This window comes from Diabrotica virgifera, chromosome 5, assembly GCF_917563875.1.
Source record: "Diabrotica virgifera virgifera chromosome 5, PGI_DIABVI_V3a".
In the NCBI taxonomy this organism is placed as follows: domain Eukaryota; kingdom Metazoa; phylum Arthropoda; class Insecta; order Coleoptera; family Chrysomelidae; genus Diabrotica; species Diabrotica virgifera.
The window spans coordinates 164,996,051-165,020,524 of record NC_065447.1 but is presented as its reverse complement, the minus strand read 5'-3'; the positions used below and the strand labels follow the sequence as shown (position 1 = coordinate 165,020,524).

The following is a 24,474-nucleotide window of genomic DNA, read 5'->3' as shown; positions in this document are numbered from 1 at the left end:
CCATGCTCTCGAAGATGTTTGTACTAACAAACCATAAGTTTCACCGTTTTCCAATGATTAAAAAAAAAAGAAAAAAGGCCGTTTTTTGATATTAAACTGTTTATAAATAAAAATGGCCGCCAGATCCTACGCAGCAAATAGTTACAATTTGTTCTTATAGGTTATTACCTCTCGAAAAAACGCTTCAGTACCCTGGCTGTTGAAGTGTCACGAACAGGGTATATTTTTGTCTTACCCTGGCCTACTATGTGTCTGGATTCTGGAGATACTTTAATGTTTAAGCATGCCAAATTTTTACTCTTTGCTGATGATCTTAAACTATATGGAGATAAAATGTCAGTCTAACCAATTATTTTAAAATTCAGGAATACTTAACCTTTTCTAAGTATAGTAAATAGTAAGTATAGTTCTAAGTAAAGGCATTTGAGTTTGATTATCAGATATATAGATAGATAGATTTAAAGAGGTGGCTTTTGGCTGATTCCACTGCGACCTATTCAGATCTATTGTGGTCCTCTAGTCCTAGATTACATTCTCTAGCATGACCCTTTTTAAAAATCTAATATCTTCGAGACTGAACGTTGCATGTAGCTATTTGCCGGTGTATTTTCTTCTCCAAAGAATCGCACGTTTGCTAGACTTTCACACTGACATAGAATGTGCTCTGCTGTTCCTTCTTCCAGGAGACAGAATCTGCACAGGGCATCATCTGCAAATCCCATCAGTTTCAACTGCCTATTCAGCTAAAGTGCCCTGTTAAGGCGCATTTAAATCAAAGCGAACACGAACGAACGAACGAAGGAACGAATTCGTAGGTGTTCGCTTGGTCATTCGTTCGCTACAAAGTAGGGCCATTTACATTGGAGCGAACGTTCGCATTCGTTGATGATCGGGAGTGCATATTGCCCGCAGATGTTTTTAAGATGGGCCAGTGCCAGTCCCACATTGTGTTTAAGTTTATTTGCGTGTTTCTTGCTGGGTAAATTTTAATACAATAATAGCTTACAAAAATAGCAGGTAGCAGGTATTATACGCTGTTTGAGGGAGCTTAGAAAATACCATAATAAAGAACCAGCTTTCTTAAAATTCTTCCTCGAAAAAGTTACTTGCTCTTGATATTATGACTATATTATGTTCAAATAATAAATTATAAAATTGGTGTATCAAAATAAATTTGCTTTTAATTAATTTTAGCAATTAATTTGATTTGGTTACCTCATTAGTGTTTCTGGGTTGAAATTTATCCAATAAAAACATTAGGCTTTTAAAAGCAAACCACTTCGAACCCTCTTTTTGTCTTTCTCGTCTAAATGATGCCAGAATCTAATTCATTTTTTTAGTTCAGAGATATCACAACCCATTCCTATAGAAATGTTAAAACATGCATCAGTTTTTCTGTTTATTATTTTATATAGCTTCGATTTTGGGTTTCATAGGCATATTCCATATTGCAAAATTATGTTTTCACAACTACACAATAAACAACCCTCTCAAATTAATGTTTGTAAATAAATTAAATCAGTATGTACTTCTAAACAAATTCGTTCGCTACCGTCTATCCACTGTCCACATTGAACAACGATTTTCTTTGATGATTCGCTCACTTACCGACATCCGTTGGAACATGTGCGAATGCGAACGAATTCGTTCGGTCGTGCTCGATTCGCTGTACAAATACAATAAAGTTAACGAACGAATTCGTTCGTTCGTTCGTGTTCGCTTTGATTTAAATGCGCCTTTAGCAGACCTACTATTGCTATGACTGTTTTTCTGTTTTTGCGTAGGTCTGCGTAAATTTTGTCGAATGTTCTGTAATGAACTGTTTCGCCTGCCTTTGTCCTCGTGAATTCCTCCACCATTGCAAAGATTTTGATTATCCGATACATTCAAATATTTTAAGTAGAGTGAACGAAATTCGACATCTTGGTGTTGTATTTGACTCATCATTAACTTAATACACCATAACCCCAAGGGAATTTTCAGTAGGTAATGGCCTATATGTAGCTATACAGGGTGTCCAGAAACTCTACCGACAAACGAAGACAGGAGATTCTTCAGATAATTTTAAGATAATTTAACCCAATTCACTTAGTCCGAAAATGCTTCCTAAGGGAGCTAGAGCTCTTTGAAGATGGCGTCTTGTAATTAGTTTTTCTTAAATACCTCCAGAATGCTTCTATTTAGAAAAACAGAAATTGGTACGCGTATTTTTCTTCAAGATATAAATCTAATCCATCTATTGCAAATTTCTAGTACCGATTATAGGCGTCCGTTTTAGGTAGGGCAACGGTTATTTTATCTTTAACTTTTTTATCTTTAACTTTTATGCATTTCTGATACTGGATTATTAAATATTGAAGTATTCTAGTACTAAAAGGTACTCTTGTTTTAAATCGGTAGGACACACCGTTTTCTAGAAAAATCGATTTGAAAATTTTTCGCTTTATGAATTAAAAAAAAATTAAAAAAAAAACTGTTTAGAAAGACGAAAACTGGTACATTTATTTATATTCCAGAGATAAATCGATTTCATTAATTGCGAATTTCTAGTACTGGTCATAGGCGTCCGTTTTGGGTATGTCAACTGTTATTTTATAGCATACCTTTCTTGTCTTGAATTTTTGAGCATTTTTGACACTAGATTATTAAATTATGAGGTATTTGCGTACTAAAAGTTACTCTTACTTTATGTTGGTAAAATACTTCGTTTTTTGTTGAAAAGTTCTTTCAATTTTTTTTCAAATTCCAAAAACGAAAAACTTTCAAATCGATTTTTCTAGAAAACGGTGTGTCCTACCGACTTGAAATAAGAGTACCTTTTAGTACTAGAATACCTCACAATTTAATAATCCGGTGTCAGAAATGCATAAAAGTTAAGGACAAAAAAGTTATGCGATAAAATACCCGTTGCTCTACCCAAAACGGACGCCTATGACCGGTACTAGAAATTTGCAATGGATGGAATCGATTCATCTCTGAAAAGTAAATATGCATACCAATTTTCGTTTTTCTAAATAGAAGCGTTCTAGAGGTATTTAAGAAAAACTAATTTCATGACGCCATCTTCAAAGAGCTCTAGCTCCCTTAAGAAGCATTTTCGGACTAGGTGAATTGGGCTGAATTATCTTAAAATTATCTAAGGAATCTCCTGTCTTCGTTTGTCGGTAGAGTTTCTGGACACCCTGTATATAGGATTCTTTATTTGACTCTGGTACGTAGTATTCTATCTAATGACTCAACTGTTTGGTCACCTTGTTACCAGTGCCATATCGATTCTTTAGAAGCAGTGTAGAAAAAGTTTTTTAGAGATTGTTCTTGGAAATTGAGATTCCGAGGTCAAGATCTCAACAACATCTTACATCTTCCTCCACTGTTGAGGTTAAGGATCAATACTAATTTCATATTTCTATATAAAGTATTATATGGTATTATGGATTGTTTTGAAATTCTAGAATTGCTTGGTCTGAGGGTGGGAAATCTACGCACAAGAGACAGGTTGTTGTTTCATATGGGATTTCATGCTACAAACAATGGGGACAATACCACATTGGTTACTACTTCGTTGAAGTGGAAATTAATTTTGTATTTCACATGATTTATTGGGGTATTCAAATTTCAGAAGTGGAAATAAATTTTGCATTTCACATAATTTATTGAGGTGTTCAGTGTTCCAATTCAACTGCTAATTGTTTCATTCCGGTCATTAATTTGAATCTGTGTTTTTAAACTGTGTATTTTTTATTTTTTTACTACATATTTTGTATTTTTTAAGATTTATTATAGGTTGTATTAATATGTAGATAATTAACTGTAAAAAATTTTATGTCTAAAGGGGCTTTCCCGTTAACAAATAAAAAAATGACATTCAGTTATTGAGATATACTTATATGGTTCTTTTCATGAGGATTTTTCAGTGCGTCACAAATGATAAAAAAAAGGTAAGTCCGTAATAATATACATTTATAACATTTATCCTAACATGACATTTTAGTTAAATCTGACAGTTGTCAAATTTTATTTGCAATTGGGCATAAAAACAAATCAATTGTCTTTATTGCATTTATAAAATAATATTTTCTTTGATTTGTATAGTCTTATAAATTGTACATATTATATTCGTAGATATATTATATAATTAGTAAATAAATTTTTTTCTATTATAGGGCCATCTATCGACAACTAGAATAATCACCGAACTAGAATAATTACCAAAGTAATCACCGACGTGCCTTTTTTCTCTCATATACAATTTAATGCGTTAGAAAGAAATCGAAAAACTGTGACGCACTGAAAAATGCTCAAGAGAAAAAGCATATCAGTCACTGCTTCATTGGCACGATTTGTTTCAATTCAATACTGTTGCGACCGTATTCATTCGCACTGTTATCCATTTCGATTCTAAACGTAGAGCCGCGAACCATCAAGAGTATTTTGCAAGAAATAAAAATATATAAACTTAACTGTAAGAAATAAAAATATATAAACTAAACAATAATTGAATATTAAGATTAAATTACATACTTACTTTTTGATTTCCACAACAGTTTAAATGCAGCAAAATCACACAGATAGTACATAGCTACCATTATAACACCAGCTAATGTACTCTTTGGAATGTATTGAAAAGTGGAGGTCAAAAATCCGAGAGCGAGTAGCACCATGATACCTGTGATTATTCCACATGTTGGAGTCTTTGCACCAGATGCGTGGTTTACTGCTGTTCTCGTAAAGGAACCGGTTACTGGCATTGATTGAATTAACGAGCCCATGATGTTGCATATTCCCAGAGCCAACATTTCTTGGGTGGCGTCTAAAGATCGACCCTTGGCTAAAATAAAGCATAAAGTATAATCCCAGATAGCATGTAAACTTGTGGCAAGTTTGATTCTTCTTTGATTTTAAATTGCTGCGTCAAATATGACGAGGCAAGTTTGTGTCAAGTTTGCTGCAATATTGTTATGACAAAGATGATGATTCAAGTTTGTAGCAACTTTGCTGCAAGCTTACAGTTGCAAAGCCACGTCACTCGTGCCATCTATTTGGTTGACTTACACGTTACGGTCGGTTCGGTTCGGTTTCGTTCGTTACCCTGACTGATGTCACGCCCACGAAAACGAAAGTGTTGCCACTGGAGTGAAATGTCCCTTTTTGCGAGAATTTTCAACATAAAAGGAAAAAGTTAACTTATAAGGGAATCTTTGCTCTAGTCCAAATTGTAGAAATATTTGAAAATAATTCAATATATTTTCACAGATTTTTTAAATAGGAGCATAGGACGGAATTTGATCATAAAAGTGGCAATTTTTAAGGTACGTTGAGGGAAAAAGCTTACTCGACAGCTGGCAATACGAGAAAAGTAACCTGCCCTGCCAAAGCCAAGCGGTGATAATTTGTGATTATGTCCTATCCTATGCTGATATTTTTCTTTGAGTTTTTTACAACATTTACCATAAGGAGCATAGGACGGAATTTGATCATAAAAGTGGCAATTTTTAAGGTACGTTGAGGGAAAAAGCTTACTCGACAGCTGGCAATACGAGAAAAGTAACCTGCCCTGCCAAGGCCAAGCGGTGATAATTTGTGATTATGTCCTATCCTATGCTGATATTTTTCTTTGAGTTTTTTACAACATTTACCATACAATTCTCCGAGACCATTACTTTAATTATTATTACTAAGCTGAAGCTTCTTTTCTTCAGTTTTTCATAGACCCACCTGATTGTGGTGATTAGATACATATTGGTATTCTTTTTGCTTTGGTGAAATTGAGGTAAGTTTTTTTATGTTTTTTGGTAGCTTCTAAATAGCTGTATTTACATACTATCTACAATAAATTATATTTATAATATATTATGTATAAATAAGTTTAAGGTTTTATTGTAAAATTGCTACTTTAACATCTTTTTATCTCTTTTAATAGCAAATATTAATTCTGTTCACACAGCAAGAGCTTATAACAATTTCTTTTATTTGTTTCAGAGCTAATAGACAAAACTGAGCATCGGAATCTGAAGCTAGCGGGTTTAATGTAAGTTCCAATAAATAATTTTAGACAATAGATTGTATTTTAGTTGAGTGATTAATAAATAGTTATATAAAATGGTATTGTATTTTTTATTCACCTTGTTTTATTCAAATTGTGGCTAGTATATCAAAACAAACCGTAAACAAGTTTGTATCAAGTTTGAAAAAACAAACTTCATTCAACAAAACAAAAACAAACCTTCAGCAAGTTTGTTATATAAAGTTTGAAAAAACAAACTTCATACAAGTTTGTCACATTGTAACTAGCAAGTTTGATTTAAACTTGCTGCAAGTTTGCAAAGTTGCCATGGCAAACCTGCAGCAAGCTTTCATGTTTGATGGATCAAACTTGTTGCAAGTTTGAAACAAGTTTATATTGCTATCTGGGATTTGAATCATTTTATTATGTTAATAAAATGATATGAATGGTACTACGTCTTACTATAAAGTTTTGAGCAACGCCAGTGTTATAAATTGAAATCTGATCTCAGTATCATGAAGTGTGGCATTCTAGTGTATCGGTGGCTTAAGTTCTCCGTAACATTGGGCACACATGCGCAATGGTCTTGCATATTTGTGGCCATATTTGAAAATATAGACTGTTGTATCTGAAGCTGAAGAATTAAGCCCCATCGCGGGCCATCGTGTTTCTGCAGTTTTATGAATTTATTGTTGGTTTTACGCCCAATCTATTAACCTTGGTAGCAAGCCAGCATTGGGTGCGTTCGGACGATCACAGCGGCTGGACAGCTGAGCCAGCCGTAGCGTTTAGACGACACCGCTGGAAGTCAGTCGCCGAGAGATTTACTAAGCTTTCCCTATCAACGCTGGATACAACCACTCAGCCGATTTCTGCTGAACGCAACCAATGTTTGTGTCAAAAATTAATTAATGCAAAACATTTAAATATTTTAATAAATTTAGAAACGCTAAAATGTATAAACAATAAGAACTTTGCATACTTACAAAAAGCCTTGGCAATGGCAATATGTTCTAGGACGGCAATTAATGGACAAAATACAACTAGTGATCCATATTCATTCATCATATCTTTGAAAGAAAAATGTGTACCATTAAAATCAGTACTAAATGGTGGCAAACCGAAAGACGGCAGTCCGCCTTTGACTTCACCTATAAAAAAATAGAATATGGTGTATTCCACGAATATACGACTGTTTTGGATTATCGCGACAACGAATATTTTAGTGTGCAACATAAGAAGTACGAAAGTATTTTGCTCTAATAATTACTGCAATAAACAACAATATAATTTGCAATTTACTTTCGTTCTTCATATCTTTGCACAGTAAAATATTCGTTGTCGCGATAATCTAAGAGGGTCGTATATTTGTGGAATGGGGTATATGTTTAAAGAAACTAACACAAGAAAAAATATTGTATTTACGCTTTCAATTATAAAACAATATTATAAATATGCGCAACCAAATTTATATGGAATCGCCATGTTTGTCAAACTAAGTATTATTTATTTATTTTGAAAAAACTTGTTATTGTTACGAAGAATAAAGGTTTTTTTCTACAACCGTGTTAAAAATGCAATTTTTAGCACTCCATACGAGCGTTAAAAATGCTACTTTAAGGCACTAGTGCTTTAAAAAAATTTTAAGGCACTGCAGTAGTCCTGTCGCCAGGGGGGGTACAACGGCCTCCTGTATTCAGATGGACATACCCAAGTTTTTATTATGTATTTTGGCCCATAGAACACGAATTTTTTGGGTAACAGTTGATCCGGATGTCGATAAGATTGTTATAAACAAAGAAGTTGAGGAATTACACAACAGCGATTTCTCGCAAAACAAAACATTTTTTTGTATTTTTTGGGCCATTCTAACCAAAAAATGTTCCTACAAGTTTTTTCGTAGGATGCATAGTTTTCGAGATAAACGCGGTTGAACTTTCAAAAAATCGAAAAATTGCAATTTTTGAACCCGAATAACTTTTGATTAAAAAATGAAATAGCAATTCTGCTTACCTCATTTGAAAGTTCAAGTCAAATTCTATCGGTTTCGAATATATACATTGCTAAAAATTTATGTGTTTATTGCTAAAAAAAGCTATAAACACATAGTGTTTCCCGTGCCTAATACATGCGTTTACATGCATGCTACGTAGAAATAGCCTCGCTTGCACTTGTACCTACTCTACCTACTCGTTCGATTTTAAATGAGAAATCATTGAAAACATCACTCCAGCACTAGGTGTTTATACTTTTGTTTAACAATAAAATAATAAATTTTTAGCAATGCAAATAACTAAAACCGATATACTTTGACTTGAACTTTCAAATGCGGTAAGCAGAATTGCTATTTTATTTTTTAATCAAAAGTTATTCGGGTACAAAAATTGCAATTTTTCGATTTTTTGAAAGTTCCACCGCGTTTATCTCGAAAACTATGCATCCTACGAAAAAATTTGTAGGAACACTTTTTGGTTAGAATGGCCCAAAAAATACAAAAACATGTTTTGTTTTGCGAGAAATCGCTGTTATGTAATTCCTCAACTTCTTTGTTTATAACAATCTTATCGACATCCGGATCAACTGTTACCCAAAAAATTCGTATTCTACGGGCCAAAATACATAAAAAAAACTTGGGTAAGTCCATCTGAATACAGGAGGCCGTTGTACCCCCCCTGGCGACAGGACTACAGTTCGTATTGACCGTATATGCAATTTTGATGTAATGTCAAAAAAATATAAAATTGGAATGTCAGTCAAGTTCAAGTAAAAGTTTTTGTAGATATTGTCCTGTAATTACGTTTGTAGAAAAAATATTGTATGATATCCGTGTTAAAAAGTACATTTTTAAGGCACTCATGTGAATTGTAGAACTCGCTGTCGCTCATTCTGCAAACTTTCGCATGCGTGCCTTAAACGTGTACTTTTAACACTTATATAATAAATAACTATGTATTATTGAAACTCAACAACCGATAAAATAATCAGATAGCACAGCTCGGTACGTTATAAATGATTTGCTTTAGTTGTAGGTAAATTGAAAGAACATAAATAAACTAACTTTGGCGTTATAGGATTTGCAAAGAATAAAGATTATTGGTCTTCTGGAGCAAGCAATGTCTCAGAGAAATATAGCTGCAGTGATAGGCGTAACATAGGCGTTCTGTCAAAAACCTATGCTAGGATTCAGGAATTAGGAAAGCTTTAAAAATAGATCAAGGCAAAGTTGCCAAAAAGTAACAACTACTCGCCACGATGCTTTCATTGTCCAAGCAGTTAAAAGAGATCCAACACTTTCTCACATGCATCTCCAAAGATAGCTTTTGAAACCTACAAGTGTAAGCGTTTTACTTGAAACTTTAAGAAAAATAATTCGTGCCCAAGGAGTATACAGCAGGAGACAGTTACGGGTTCCCGAGTTATCCATATAGTACAAGATTGATCGCATAAATTGGTGTCTTCAACACCAAAACTGGAATATTGGGAATTGATAAAATGTACTATTTTCAGACGACACCAGGATTTGTGTAAAATTAGATGACCGACGAATTCGTCTACCTAGAAGGCCAGGAAGACAAGCAAGAACGAAAATTGCCATATCTGTTCACAAATATAAAGGAGAAAGTGTCACTTTCTGGGGAGGCATTATGATTGGTATAAAAACTCCTTTAGTTTTCACAAAAACTCCTTTAGTTTTCACAAAAACTCCTTTAATCAAATAATAAAAACGAGTAGACTGGCAGGATGCCTTAATGGCGAAACCGACATATTAACACTGAGATGAAGTCCAGAAGTTATAAAGCCAGTGTAAGACTAATAATAAGATATGCATCAGAAACAAGACCCGATACAGCCACAAGCATTAGTAGCCGTTTAACTCTATGTACTCTACTCTACTAAATCTAGTACCTTACTCGACCAATTACTATGTTTTCATTGGTGGAACTACAGGGATAGTCCAGATTACTTGCCCAGATTACTCGGCCACTAACTCTACTAATGAAAACAAGGCTTTATCCCAAAATTGACCTAGATGCATAAAAACCTGATCATGTTCAGGTACGTGACTGCCCCGTAAAGTTAAAATAATACACACAGAAAGATTGAGATCGAGGTGGACCGAGTCAAGAGACGCTTCACAAGCAGAGAAACAGGCTAGAGAGAGAGATAGAGAGAGAACGGAAATATATAGTTTTATTAGGACTCATATAACTGGTTTAACTATTGCACTAAGAAACAACTATTATGATTTTCACATAATATATTATATTAAAATCTTTTTATTAAAATATTATTTTAATAAATATTATTTTAATAAAATATTAAAATATTAAAATAATATTTATATAGGGTGTCCCAAAAGTAGTGGAACGGTCGAATATTTCGCGAACTAAACATCGGATCGAAAAACTGAAAAATACGTGTTCAATCATTTTCAAAAATCTATCCAATGACACAAAATACCAACCCCCACTACACCTCCTGGAGGTGGGGTGGGGGGTAACTTTAAAATCTCAAATAGAAACCCCTAGATTTTCTTGCAGATTTGGATTCGTTACGTAAAAGTAAGCAACTTTTATTCAAGACACTTTTCGAACTGTGGATAGATGGCGCTATAATTGGGAAAAACGATTTATCCTGATACCATAGGTAAATTATAGAAACGGTCTAATATCTCAAGAAATACACTTCCAAATGAGAAACCAAAAAAACACGTTTTTAATATTTTTCGAAAACCTATCGATAAACACCAAAAATTACCCTCCAACCCACCCCCTGGAGACGGGGTGGGGGTAAATTTAAAATCTTAAATAGCAACCCCCACTTTTTATTGCAGATTCGAATTCGTCATGAAAAATTAAGCTACATTTATTCGAAACATTTTTTAAAATTGCTGATAGATGGCGCTAATAAATCGTATTTTCCAATTAAAGCGCCATCTATCAACAATTCTAAAAAATGTTTCGAATAAATGTTGCTTAGTTTTTCATGACGAATCCGAATCTGTAATAAAAAGTGGGGGTTGCTATTTAAGATTTTAATGTTACCCCCCACCCCACCTCCAGGGGGTGGGTTAGAGGGTCATGTTTAGCGTTATTCGATAGGTTTTCGAAAAGTATTACAAACCTTTTTTTTGGTTTCTCATTTGGAAGTGTATTTCTCGAGATATTAGACCGTTTCTATAATTTACCTATGGTATCAGGATAAATCGTTTTTCTCAATTATAGCGCCACCTATCCACAGTTCGAAAAAATGTCTTGAATAAAAGTTGCTTACTTTTACGTAACGAATCCAAATCTGCAAGAAAACCTAGGGGTTTCCATTTGAGATTTTAAAGTTACCCTCCACCCCATCTCCAGGGGGTGTAGTGGGGGTTGGTGTTTGGTGTCATTGGATAGATTTTTGAAAATGATTGAACACGTATTTTTCAGTTTTTTGATCCGATGTTTAGTTCGCGAGATATTCGACCGTTCCACTACTTTTGGGACACTCTGTATATAATATTATTAAAATATTTCCTAGTCATCCTACCTGTAAGTTTGAAGGGCGTTTCTCCATTTTGCTTGTATATGTAGGCAAGCACACTGCAGAAAATGACCACAAGGGCATTACTTGCCAACGAAAACATAAAAATGGATATTCCAAAGATATTTCTTCTTCTTGACCAATCGGATCGCCTTTTTAATGATCCAAATCTTCTGATTTCCTAGAAGACATAACATTTTTTTATAATAGATATAATATACAAATTTGTATTATGTAGTATGATGCAAAAGTATGAAAAGTCACATTCTAATGTTTTGACACTACTCTTACGTCAAAAATGTTGACCTACGTAATCTTGCTTTTATAGTAAAAAGACTATATATACAGATTATACAACACATGAAAGAAGCTCGAAACAAATGAGAGTCGATGAAAAGCCCTATTATTAATTTTTTAGTAGTGACTAGTTTTCTCAAAGAACGGATTATTTCAGAAAACAGTGATTCTTTCATGGATATCCATGCTTTCATCCGCATTTTTATTATATCTCCGCTTTTATTATATCTCCTCCTTTCATTCTCTATTGGTCGTTTACTACAATATTATTTCATCGTTCGAATTTGTCATGCTTTACATTCAAGTTCATATTTTTTACTACAGAATCTCTAAGGGTAGATGTGCAGTTGAATAAACTGCTACAAATAATTTATTTTGAGATGACCTTTTCAAGCTAAAGATACACAACGTAGAAAAGTGGAACTGATTATCTAGCACCAATTATTATTGTATCATTGTCCATTTCATGTCCAAGTATTCAGTTTTATGGTAATATTGCCAGATAGTCTTAGAAAAGTAATAAATGCAAGAAGTATAGAACAATTTTAATACAACTGAAAATATTCAGTAAAATACGACAAACCAACATTTAAAATGGAGAGAGCATACTTAATAAATAGAGTAAAGTAGGAATGCAAAAAAGAACTGGTTGGAGATAGTTAGAAGACCAAACATTGTGAAGGAGGCTAATGCTGGTAGCTGATATGCTTCAAGATGTAAACGTATGAATTACTTAATTACCAAACTCTACCACACTTAGGAATAGAGGAAAAGAAAAAGATGATGATAATAAATAAAATCATCATCATCAATCAGCCAATCGCATCGACTGCTGGACATAGGCCTCCCTCAGTTCTTTCCAGTGTTCTCTACACTGGGCCGCTTGTAGCCAGTTTCCTGATACTCTTTTTATGTCATCGGTCCATCTAGTCTATTCCATGATTCGTCGTGTCCACCGTCCATCTTGTGTTCTAGCTAAGTGCCCTGCCCAGTTCCACTTAGGCGTCGTAGCTCTTTCGATGACGTCTTGAACTAATGATCTGTGCCTGATTTGTTGGTTTATTATGTGGTCTCGAAGGCTCACGTTCAGTATTGCACGTTCCATGGCTGGTTGTGTAACTCTGAGTTTATTCGCGGATTTTTGCGTCAGTGTTAAACTCTCTGCTCTATAAATTTGTACAGGCAAAACACATTGGTTATAAACCTTTCGCTTGAGACACATGGGAATTGAACTTTTTAGAATCTGCCTTAGTTTGCCAAATGCTGCCCATGTAAGGCCTATTCGCCTCTGTATTTCATGTGTTTGATTGTCTCTACTTATTTTGATCTGGTCTCCCAGAAATTTGTAAGTGTCTGTTTGTTGAATGGTATTATTGGCAATAGTTATATTTCCACTCATTACAAAAATTGTCATAAGTTTAGCTTTCTCAAAGAAAGTTCATTTTTAATCCTGCTCTCTCAGACAGAGTTTTAAGCGAATGTATCATAGAAACTATATATCCTGTAAGTTATCTGCGATTAATAGGTACAACATCATCCGCAAACCTCACATGATTAAAATCTCTCTCCATCTATATTGATGCCCATATCTTGCTACTGAGTGTTCTTAAATATTGACTCTACAGCTGCCGTGACCCGTGTTGAGCTGCCACCCCCCACTTGCAAAAATTAAAAAACAGCCCTGATTTATGAGCTATTTATGAGCTCTCATATCCCGCAAATTAAAAATTTTGAGCTCGTTCCACTGAGCAGGAATTTAATATTTTAGTGGGGGAGGGGGAGGGGGGCTGAGTATGATATAGTTTCGATTTTTGAGCTCATCCCCTTTACCCCCAAACAACCCTTTAATTGATTTAACTAAAGAGAAAAATGTTGAGAAAACTTAAAATATATCGTATTGCGGATATAATTCCTACAGCTTATATATTCTAAGAATAAACTATTAAATCACGTGCATTTAGATTATTGAGCTACAACCCCTTCGCAAGAAAACTACCCCATCTTCCCGGTTTAAGAGAGTTGTACTTAAAAGACATTAAATTAATTATTTGGCAACTACATATCATTTAATAATTTATGAGCTCAGAGATTATGAAATTGCAATTTATTTTGTATAGTGCAGTCACTGAAGGTAAAAATCAACGATTACCTTCAATTTCGATGAACCTTCATCGATTCTCACGAAAATTGGTCAGTGGTTAGAGGATACCTCAAGAAACAAAGGTGACATGGTGCCACCTTGCGCCTTTACCCCGAGGGTGGATACCTCCCCTTCTCGGGGGTGAAAATTATTTTATAAAAAATAACTGCACAAATCAATAAAAGGACAAATTATAAGCAACATTTGTTATATAACGTTATTAAAATAAGGCAATACTTTTTAAGTTATTAAAGATCAAAGATTTTAATTATTCGTGAAAAAAAAATGCATGTTTTGAAGCGGTTTTTCGTAAATCACTGAAAAACTGTAAGTTTTTACAAAAAAAGTTAGTAGTAGTTTAATTCGTATACCTAAGAATAAACTCTTAAATCACGCGCATTTCGACTATTGAGCTACAACCCCTTCGCAAGAAAACCATCCCATATTCCCGGCTTAAGAGAGAGTTGTACTTAAAAAAATTTAAACTAATTATTTGGTGACTACATATCGTTTAATAATTTATGAGCTCGCAAAATATACGCATCTCAATTATTTAATTGCAATTTTCTTTTTATAATGCAATCACTGAAGGTAAAATTCAACTATGACCTTCGATTTCGGTAAATCTCCATTCATTTTCACGAAAATTGGTGAACGGATAGAGGATACCTCAAGAAACAAAATTAACAATAGCAACTTGCGTTTTTAGCCTGGGGTATATGTCAGCCCTTCTCGGGGGTTAAAATTACTTTATTAAAAATAACCCCACAAATCGAGAGAGGGACAAATTCTAAGCAAAATTTGTTATATAATGTTATTAAAATAAATCAATACTTTTTGAGTTATTAATGATCAAATATTTTAATTTTTGTGAAAGGAAATGCACGCTTTAAAGCGATTTTTCATAAATGACTCAAAAACTGTAAGTTTTTACAAAAAAGTTTTCATCACTAAAATTGAAGCTAATAAAAAATATAATAAGTTGCTTACTTAAAAATAATGTTAATTTAAAGTAAGTTATAGGTAAATAAATGTATATTGTTTCTGCGACTATTCAAATCTAAGGATTCAAGCTTAAATAACGGGAAAGAGATGCATTTTATGCAAAACTTACTAAATACTTGTCAAAGTACTTAGAAATACCTATCAAATGAGATCCAGAAAAAGTTGATAGCATCAAAATTTATACTCCAAAAATTTTTCCAAAAAAATGATTTTTTTAATAACTCTGTTAATTTTTATGATATCAGGCACATTCAACTATTTGAAAGGTAATTTCAAGAGCTATGAAACTGTATTACATTTAATATTTCAAATACTTTATTTTTTTAGGATAATAGTAAAGGGCTCCTGTTACATTGTTATCGTAGTAAAATTTAGGCTTAAACGTTTCTATCTTCGTTATTTTGATTCATACAGAAATCAAAAGACAAGTAAAATCTTTGCTAATAAAAAAAACTCATATTTTGTTATCTATCATTTTTTACGTGTATCGAGTATTGTTGGAGTTATTATCAAAAGCAAATAATTTACAAAAATTTGAAAAATTTTAATTTTTTTTTAAATCATATTTAAAATAATAACTCCAACAATACTTTACTTTAAGTACAACTCTCTCTTAAGCCGGGAATATGGGATGGTTTTCTTGCGAAGGGGTTGTAGCTCAATAGTTGAAATGCGCGTGATTTAAGAGTTTATTCTTAGAATATAAGCTATACGAATTAAACTACTATTAACTTTTTTGTAAAAACTTACAGTTTTTCAGTGATTTACGAAAAACCGCTTCAAAACATGCATTTTTTCACGAATAATTAAAATCTTTGATCTTTAATAACTTAAAAAGTATTGACTTATTTTAATAACTTTATATAACAAATGTTGCTTATAATTTGTCCTTTTATTGATTTGTGCAGTTATTTTTATAAAATAATTTTCACCCCCGAGAAGGGGCGGTATCCACCCTCAGGGTAAAGGCGCAAGGTGGCACCATGTCACCTTTGTTTCTTGAGGCATCCTCTAACCACTGACCAATTTTTGTGAAAATCGATGAAGGTTCACCGAAATTGAAGGTAATCGTTGATTTTCACCTTCAGTGACTGCACTATACAAAATAAATTGCAATTTACTGATCTAAATGCGCGTATTTTGGGAGCTTATAGATTATTAAATGATATGTAGTCGCCAAATAATTAATTTAATGCATTTTAAGTACAACTCTCTCTTAAGCCGGGGAGATGGGGTAGTTTTCTTGAGAAAGGGTTGTAGCTCAATAATCGAAATGCACGTGATTTAATAGTTTGTTCTTAGAATATATAAGCTATAGGAATTATATCCGCAATACGATATATTTTAAGTTTTATCAGCATTTTTCTCTTAAGTTAAATCAATTAAAGGGTTGTTTGGGGGTGAGGGGGATGAGCTCAAAAATCGAAACTATATCATTTCAAGAGCTCATAAATAGCTCGTAATTCTGCCGCAAAAATCGATTCAATATTCCTATTTTTAAGTAGTGGGGGGGGGGCTGACTCAGCCCTCCCCCACTAAAATATTAAATTCCTGCTCAGTGGAACGAGCTCAAAATTTTTGATTTACGGAATATCAGAGCTCATAAATCAGGGCTATTTGTTTTTTAATTTTTGCAAGTGGGGGGGGGGCAGCTCAACACGGGTGCTGCCGTGAATAATTTAGGGGAAATATTGTCTCCTTGTCTTACTCCAGGAGTAAGACCATTTACTCGAGGAGTAAAACAATAAATAAAATAAAGAATATAATTTTGATATGATACATACCTTTGCCATCACTAAGAATATAATAGTGAATAATCCCATCAAGGAATCTGCCAGTCTCGTTTGTTTGATGTTTTCAAAAACAGATATCCAAGCAGTCAGGAATGTATCTGATTTCCCAGTAATTCCCAAAAGCGATTTTATTTGAGAAGATGCTATGTTTAAAGCTGCTGCCGTCGTAAATCCTGCTATCACTGGATATGAAAATAATTCAACTATAAAACCTGAAACCAATAAAAGCATACATTAATGAAGCAATACTTATTATGAACAAAAATTTGAATTTTGCGGTTAGATGCAGGGAATGAGTGGTACAATACTTTCGAGTATTCGTTACAAATCGTTACTTTTGTATAAAGTAATCATTTACAGTATTCGTCACTTTGATTACTATGATTACTTTTGTTACTTTTGTAATTGAGTACCGGTAATCATATCGAGAATCGTATTTCTCAGTAGGTAGGTATTTTGTATAGGTATATGTCCGATATAACAACGACCGTCACCGATCTGGGATCGGTGACGGATAACAATTATTTGATTACTATGATTACTTTTGTTATTTTGTATTTTGTAACGAAGTAATCAGAGTAATCAAAGTAGATACAATAGTCGTTACTCGCTCTGATACGATTGGTACGAAGTAACGAAGTAATCAGAGTAATCAAAGTAACGATTTGTCTCTCTGTATAGTAATCGTTACTTTCGGTATTCGTAAGTATCTAACGAGTACTTTGTAACGAATAGTTACTTTTTCAACATCACTAAGGACCACACCATTGTCTAATATTGCGCAGTCGTGAAAGTTTTTTTTGACCAATCTCTTTTCCTCCGATTTTCCTATAAGGCGAAGTAGAGGGTATTTAGGTCCTCAAATTATATGGCCGAAGTATTCTGTGTTTCTCTTCTTTATTATGATGTTTATGAGCAGACGTCCTGAATTCATCATTTTAAGAACATATTCATTGGAAATGTTATATTTACGATATCTTTAGGGTCCGTCGATAGCACCACAATCCGAATGCTTCTAATTTGTTTAGAATTGTGATTTTTAACGTCCATATCTCACAACCATATAATAATATAGACCATACATAACATTTCAAGACCTTACAAATATGTATCGATAGGTTTGTGTTACATAAAACTAGTTTCCAAGGCATAAAAGCTTTACGTGCTATTTCGATCCTGGTTATCACTTCATTAGAGTCACAATTTACATTTAACCAGCTGCCCAGGTATTTAAAATGGTTTAAACGTTCTATCTCCTCTCCATTAGAAGAAAGCAGACGTTGATCGACATTAATCTTTCCAACTGCCATCCTCTTTGTCTTTGAAATGTTGATTTTTTAGGCCTCTCCGATAACTTGCTTTACTGACTAGATTTACTAATGTTTGAAGATCTTGTAAATTTTCTACAAGAACGGCTGTATCGTCAGAGTATATGATATTGTTCAATATTTTTCCGCCTAGTCTTGCTTTCTCTTGTCTGTCATCCAAAGCCTCCCTAAAGATTTTTTTCAGAGTATAGATTAAAAAGACTGGGTGACAAAACACAACCCTGCCGTACTCCACGTTTGATGCTTAGTTTTTCAGTACGACTATCTCCAACTTGGATGGAGGCTACTTGATTGTAATACATATAAGTATTTTAGCAGTCTTATATCGTAGTGGTCAAGTCCTGCTGCCTGCATTCAATAGAAAAGTTTTTTGTAAGAAAACATGCTTACCAAATGGTGCTTCTCTAGTTCCTACACCATTTCTAAATCCAAATTACTTGCTACCCATTTTACTTTCGCACAGAAGTAATACTCGATTTTGTATAATTCGTAAAAGTATCTGAGTATTTGTACAAGTGTGTGACTCATCAGCTTAGTCTAAAATCTCTGCATTTGGTGGACCTGCTTTTCTTTAGCAATGTTATAAACAGTGACAGTATTATGTAGGTAATGTTTTCCTCCTCCAAAAGTTTAAGTAGCTCAGCAGGGATTTGATCTGGTGCAGGTGCTTTATTATTTTTGGCTTGCTATATTTCTTTTCTGACTTCTGATTTCAGTATACTAGGACCTCTGTCTAACTGGTTGTCACCAGTGGCGTATGCAGGGGAGTTACAACCCCCCTTCAATTGGGATGTACATTGAGCTTAAATTGGCTGTATTCCATACCCCCTAGAAACCCACCAGTAGTTGTAACCCACCCCCTTAGGATGATCTTGGTTACGCCGTTGGTTGTCACATGTAGTATGCATCGTTAAAAAAGTTACTGCTGTATCCCTCCATTTCTTTGCACTGTTGTTCGTGGTCGCAAAATATTCCGGCTGCGTTTTTAAGTATATCTAGGAGGCATATTTAAGTTTCTTATGGAAGTTGAAATTGTCTGTTTTTTTTTGGAGATCTGATATTCATACACTTACCTAAATTAAAAAGTCCACATAGGAAGATAAGACAACCCGACAGGAATGTTATCAAAATCCCTCCTGCAACTCCCAAGGCAGTTACGTAGGGCTGTATCATTAGTGCCATAATTGCCGTAGGTCCAATATTGATGTCTTTGCAGCTACCGATAACAAAGTACATGAAACAACCCATGAATCCGGCGTAGAGTCCATATTGAGAAGGAAGACCTAAAATGAATTGTTAATTAGTCGCTTTGAGAAACCTTTTTTTGTAAAAAAAATAAAAACCTTATATCGTAAAAGGTATATTTAAAATCACTAAAAAGGGCTATATCACAACAAAACGATTTCGGAATCAATATTCCATCACCAGTGTTATTGATTCCGAAAACGTTTTGTTGTGATATAGCCCTTTTTAGGGATTTTAATAGTCCAGAAAGCCACTGCGCATCCGCTAGGAAAAACATTCTAATTCGGATTTTTTGCATAATCTTACTCAAAAAGGACACCTTTTAACTTTGCATGTTGCCAGGACCAAAAGTTGGTCAAAAATTTTTAAAACGTTTTTTTTTTTGTTTTTTTTCCTAAAATTATTTTTTTTGCATGGAACAGATTTTTTTTAGGTTTTTTGGATCATTCCAAACAGAAAAGGTCTTTAGTGACTTTTTTCTAAAGTTGACAGTTTTTGACATATAAGCGATTAAAAATTGAAAAATTGCGAATTCGGCCATTTTTAACCCTCAAAAACTATGTGAAAAACTGAAAATTTGAATGTTGCCAAGATAGGTAAATATTCTTTAAACATCGATTGATGAAATCCCGAAGAGTTTTTTGCAATACAATATCAAAAACCTCTTTGTTTTTTAATTGCCAATCAAGCGTGCGCGACACTATTTTCCACCGTTGCATGTGTATACAGTATGGTGAAAATGAAAGGAATAAATTCGTTATTTCGTAAACCGGTGACTTTAAGGAAAAATCCCAAAACAGGTCGGTTTTTATTTTTAAGTTATGATATTGTGGCATATATAGTATACTAGTGACGTCATCCATCTGGGCGTGATGACGTAATCGACGATTTTTTTAAATGAGAATACGGGTCATGTGATGGCTCATTTGAAAGGTTCTTCAATTCTCTATTCAGTAATATAAACATGTACATAATTATTTATACAGGGTGTCCAAAAAATTTTTATTAAATTAAATCATTTGGCAAATTGACAAAAAAATTAAATTATTTGACACCCTGTATAAATAATTATGTACATGTTTATATTACTGAATAGAGCAGCGGTTCTCAATCTGTGGTACATGTACCCCAGTGGTACATTTCATTTTTTGAGGTGGTACACAAAACGCAAAAACAGCAAAAATCAGCACCACTATTATAGTTAATTAGATCACCTAGTTAGATATATATTTCAGTTACGTGGTACCAAAAATAATAAAAAGTATTTGGTGGTACATGACACAAAAAGATTGAGAACCGCTGGAATAGAGAATTGAAGAACCTTTCAAATGAGCTAGCGCACGGCCCCTATTCTCATTTAAAAAATTATTGATTACGTCATCACGCCCAGATGGATGACGTCACTAGCATACCATATATGTCACAATATCATAACTTAAAAATAAAAATCGACCTGCTTCGGGACTTTTCCATAAAGTCGCCGGTTTACGAAATAACGAATTTATTTCTTTCATTTGCACCATACTGCATACACATGCAACGGTGGAAAATAGTGTCGCGCACGCTTGATTAGCAATTAAAAAACAAAGGAGTTTTGAATATTGTATTGCAAAAAACTCTTCGGGATTTTAATCAATCGATGTTTAAAGAATATCTACCTACCTTGGCAACATTCAAATTTTCAGTTTTTCACATAGTTTTTGAGGGTTAAAAATGGCCGATTTCGCACTTTTTCAATTTTTAATCGCTTATATGTCAAAAACTATCAACTTTAGAGAAAAGTCACTAAAGACCTTTTCTGTTTAGAATGATCCAAAAAACCTAAAAAAAATTTGTTCTATGCAAAAAAAATAATTTTAGGAAAAAAAACAAAAAAAAACGTTTAAAAAATTTTTGACCAACTTTTGGTCCTGGCAACATGCACATTTGTTAAAAGGGGTCCTTTTTGAGTAAGATTGTGCAAAAGATCCGAATTAGAATATTTTTCCTAGCGGATGCGCAGTGGCTTTCTGGACTATAAATATACCTTTTACAAGATAAGGTTTTATTTTTTGTAATTTTTGGTATACAGCCAGTTACAGGAATTTTTCCTTGTGATATTTTTTTGTAAATAAAGGTGTTTGTAGACGACATATGGACATAATTAAGAAAAACATGAATTTAAACGTAATTATATAGGGCGTGTAGTGTTACTTTCTGCATAATATTATTATTATTGTTGTCATTATGTCATTCTCTCATGTCATTGTCATATCACTATGTCACAGTTTGTCAGTCATAATGTATGTACAATTTTAGTTTATTAAAACCTTTAATTCTCAAGGTTTTCATTATTACAATTTAATAAACTAAAATTTATCCAATAATGGATAAACTACTCAAGCCTGATCGACTGGACATCGATTCCAATTCAACAAATGCAACACAACTCTGGACACACTACACACTGGAAGAGAACTTTTCATTCAAAACTTTCTAGAATCAGCTAATGTATCTGAAGACAAAGATAAACTGAATTTATTGGTGAATTATGCAAATCCTGTAGTGTAGTATATGAAGCTATAAGTTAATGTACCACCTACACTGATGAAACTGTTACCTTAGAAAAACTATACATAAAACAAAAGAGTGAAATATTTGCCCGCCACACCTTATCCACACGAAAACAACAAGTGGGTGAGTCAATTGATCAATATTTACTAATCTTAAAACACTTAAGTAAGGATTGCAATTTTCAAACAGTGTCTGCTGATAGAAATAAAGACGATTACATCATCAAGAAACATGTTAGAAATTCGAAATATGAACCTCTGGTGGAAGAAGTCCAACTCCTAGAAGCAAATTCAGATTATGCACATGTCAGATTACCAAATGGAAATGAAACCACAGTATCGGTCCGACACTTAGCTCCGAGAGGAAATACTTCCCTTTTGGCATTAGATGAGGCAACTATTGAAGATAATGAAAAACATGTAGAAAACCAGTCCCCCATGATAAATCAAAACATGGAACCATTGAACAGTGTAGAAGAAATTAATACCATAGATAGTCAACTTCAACAACCTTCTTCTGCTCCTGGTGACGGTCCAACTACTTCAACTTCAGTTTCCCCAGAACTGACATTGCAAAAGCGAATAAGAAAGTCTCCTACCTATTTACAAGATTATGTCAGAAACCAACAGCGTGGATGAATGTGGTGTTCCTTTCTGCATAATATTATTATTATTGTTGTCATTATGTCATTCTCTCATGTCATTGTCATATCATTGTGTCACAGTTTGTCAATCATAATGTATGTACAATTTTAGTTTATTAAAACATTTAATTCTCAAGGTTTTCATTATTACAGGGCGTTTTGTAACGAATGGCCATATCTTAACCTTGGATTACTGAGGTTAAAATAGGTCAAGTTAAGCTAACTTACTTTAGTACGAAAGTTGATAATAACCGAAATACAGGGTGTTAAAGTTAAAATTTTATTTCATTATTAAATTTACTAAAAAAATCGTCTTGGTAAAAGGTATATTAATTTAAAAAGCCCCTAAAAGGGCTACAAATATAAAAACAAAACGTTTTCGCTCTGTAACAAGAGAATCATCAGTGTTACAAGAGTGTTACAACAGTGAAAATTAGTGTACAGCTTCGAAATTTTTGTCAAATGAGGATTCTTTGGTGCTTAATATGTGACAAAAATTTCAAAGCGATTCATTCAATCGTTTAAATTTTATTCAAATTGTTTATCCCAGAGAGCTTATTTTTGCAATAACATAAGTCAGAAAAAAAATATGTTACAACCATTCCACACATGTCAAATTAAAGAGCATGAGCTAAACTTTCATATTGGTTTAAAAAAAAGTTAATAAAAATGCATTTATTAGTAATAAATAATTATGCAAAAGTATCGTCAATTTTTCCTTAAAAACTTTTTAGCCGGAAAAATAACGCAAAACATGGAAAACATATTAAGTTGTGAGATAAAAAGAAATGAAACTAGTATAGTCGAGGTGGGAAATTTAGCGAAAAAACCTATAAATTTACATTCTATTTATTATTTTCACCTTTAGACGTATCGGACTAGTTTGGCAACTGCCACTGTGACAGTGACAGTTTTAGTTGACATACTCCTCTGATACGTCTAAAAATGGGAAACAATAAATATAATGTAAACTTATAGGTTTTTTCGCTAAATTTCCCACCTACACTAGTGTCATTTCTTTTTATCTCACAACTTAATATGTTTTCCATCTTTTGAGTTATTTTGCCGGTAATCAGCGCGCTCATCACTGTATAATAAATTATATAATATTTATTGAAATTTTTTATCAATTATTATACAGGGTGTTTCATAAATAATTGTCCATATAGTAACTAAAAAAACCTTAGCACAAAATACGAAGATTTAACCTAAAACACTTAAATAAAATGTGGTTCCTTACTGAGCTACAGGGTGTTTTATCTAAAAATTTAAAAACTATTTTTGCTCAGCATTTTAAAACTATTCGACGTATCCTTTTCATACCTGACAGGAAGTATATGTACTGTACAAACTACTAAATTATGTTTAACAAACGTTTCTGGCTATTACCAGAGGCGTACGACGGGGAAAGTGAATGGTTGACCGTTTCCAAATTCTACGGAATTTACAATTCTGGCGGAATTGCTATATTAGTTAAATTTTTGGATTCTCCAATACTTTCTATGAAAATAATATACTCTTCATTCGTAACGATAAAGTCATTAGTTTTCGAGATCTTTGAAGTTAAAAATGGAACGACACGGTTATTTTGATTAATGTACTGTGTCGCTTCATTTTTAATTTCAAATATCTCGAAAACTAATCATTTTACAAATCGTTACGAATGAAGAGTAAATTATTTACATAAAAAGTATTGGAAAATCAAAAATTTACACTAAAATAGCAATTTCGTCAGTGGCGTAGAATTTGGGAAGGGTCAACTAGCCACTATCCCCTGTCGTACGCCTCTGGTAGTAGCTAGAGATGTTTATTTATCTTAATTTAGTAGGGTGTACACAGTACCTACACTTTCTGCCAAGTGTGCGTGTGCGTGTGCGTGTGCGTGTGTGTGTGTGTGTGTGTGTGTGTGTGTGTGTGTGTGTGTGTGTGTGTGTGTGTGTGTG

The 24,474-nt window shown here is 33.5% G+C and overlaps 1 protein-coding gene across 3 annotated transcripts in view; it reads right to left on the bottom strand.

The window, feature by feature from the left end:
* The window catches only part of LOC114341169 (sodium-independent sulfate anion transporter), a 127,092-nt gene that overhangs the window by 42,482 nt on the left and 60,136 nt on the right, over window positions 1–24,474 (bottom strand). For all 3 annotated transcript variants that reach the window (XM_028291953.2, XM_028291974.2, XM_050651654.1), the window contains exons 3-7: window positions 19,164–19,373; window positions 16,754–16,974; window positions 11,534–11,708; window positions 6,991–7,155; window positions 4,526–4,828 (exon numbers count right to left, since the gene is read on the bottom strand). In XM_028291953.2, coding sequence (XP_028147754.2) covers window positions 4,526–4,828; window positions 6,991–7,155; window positions 11,534–11,708; window positions 16,754–16,974; window positions 19,164–19,373 — 1,074 coding nt within the window. The remainder of the gene's footprint in view (window positions 1–4,525; window positions 4,829–6,990; window positions 7,156–11,533; window positions 11,709–16,753; window positions 16,975–19,163; window positions 19,374–24,474) is intronic.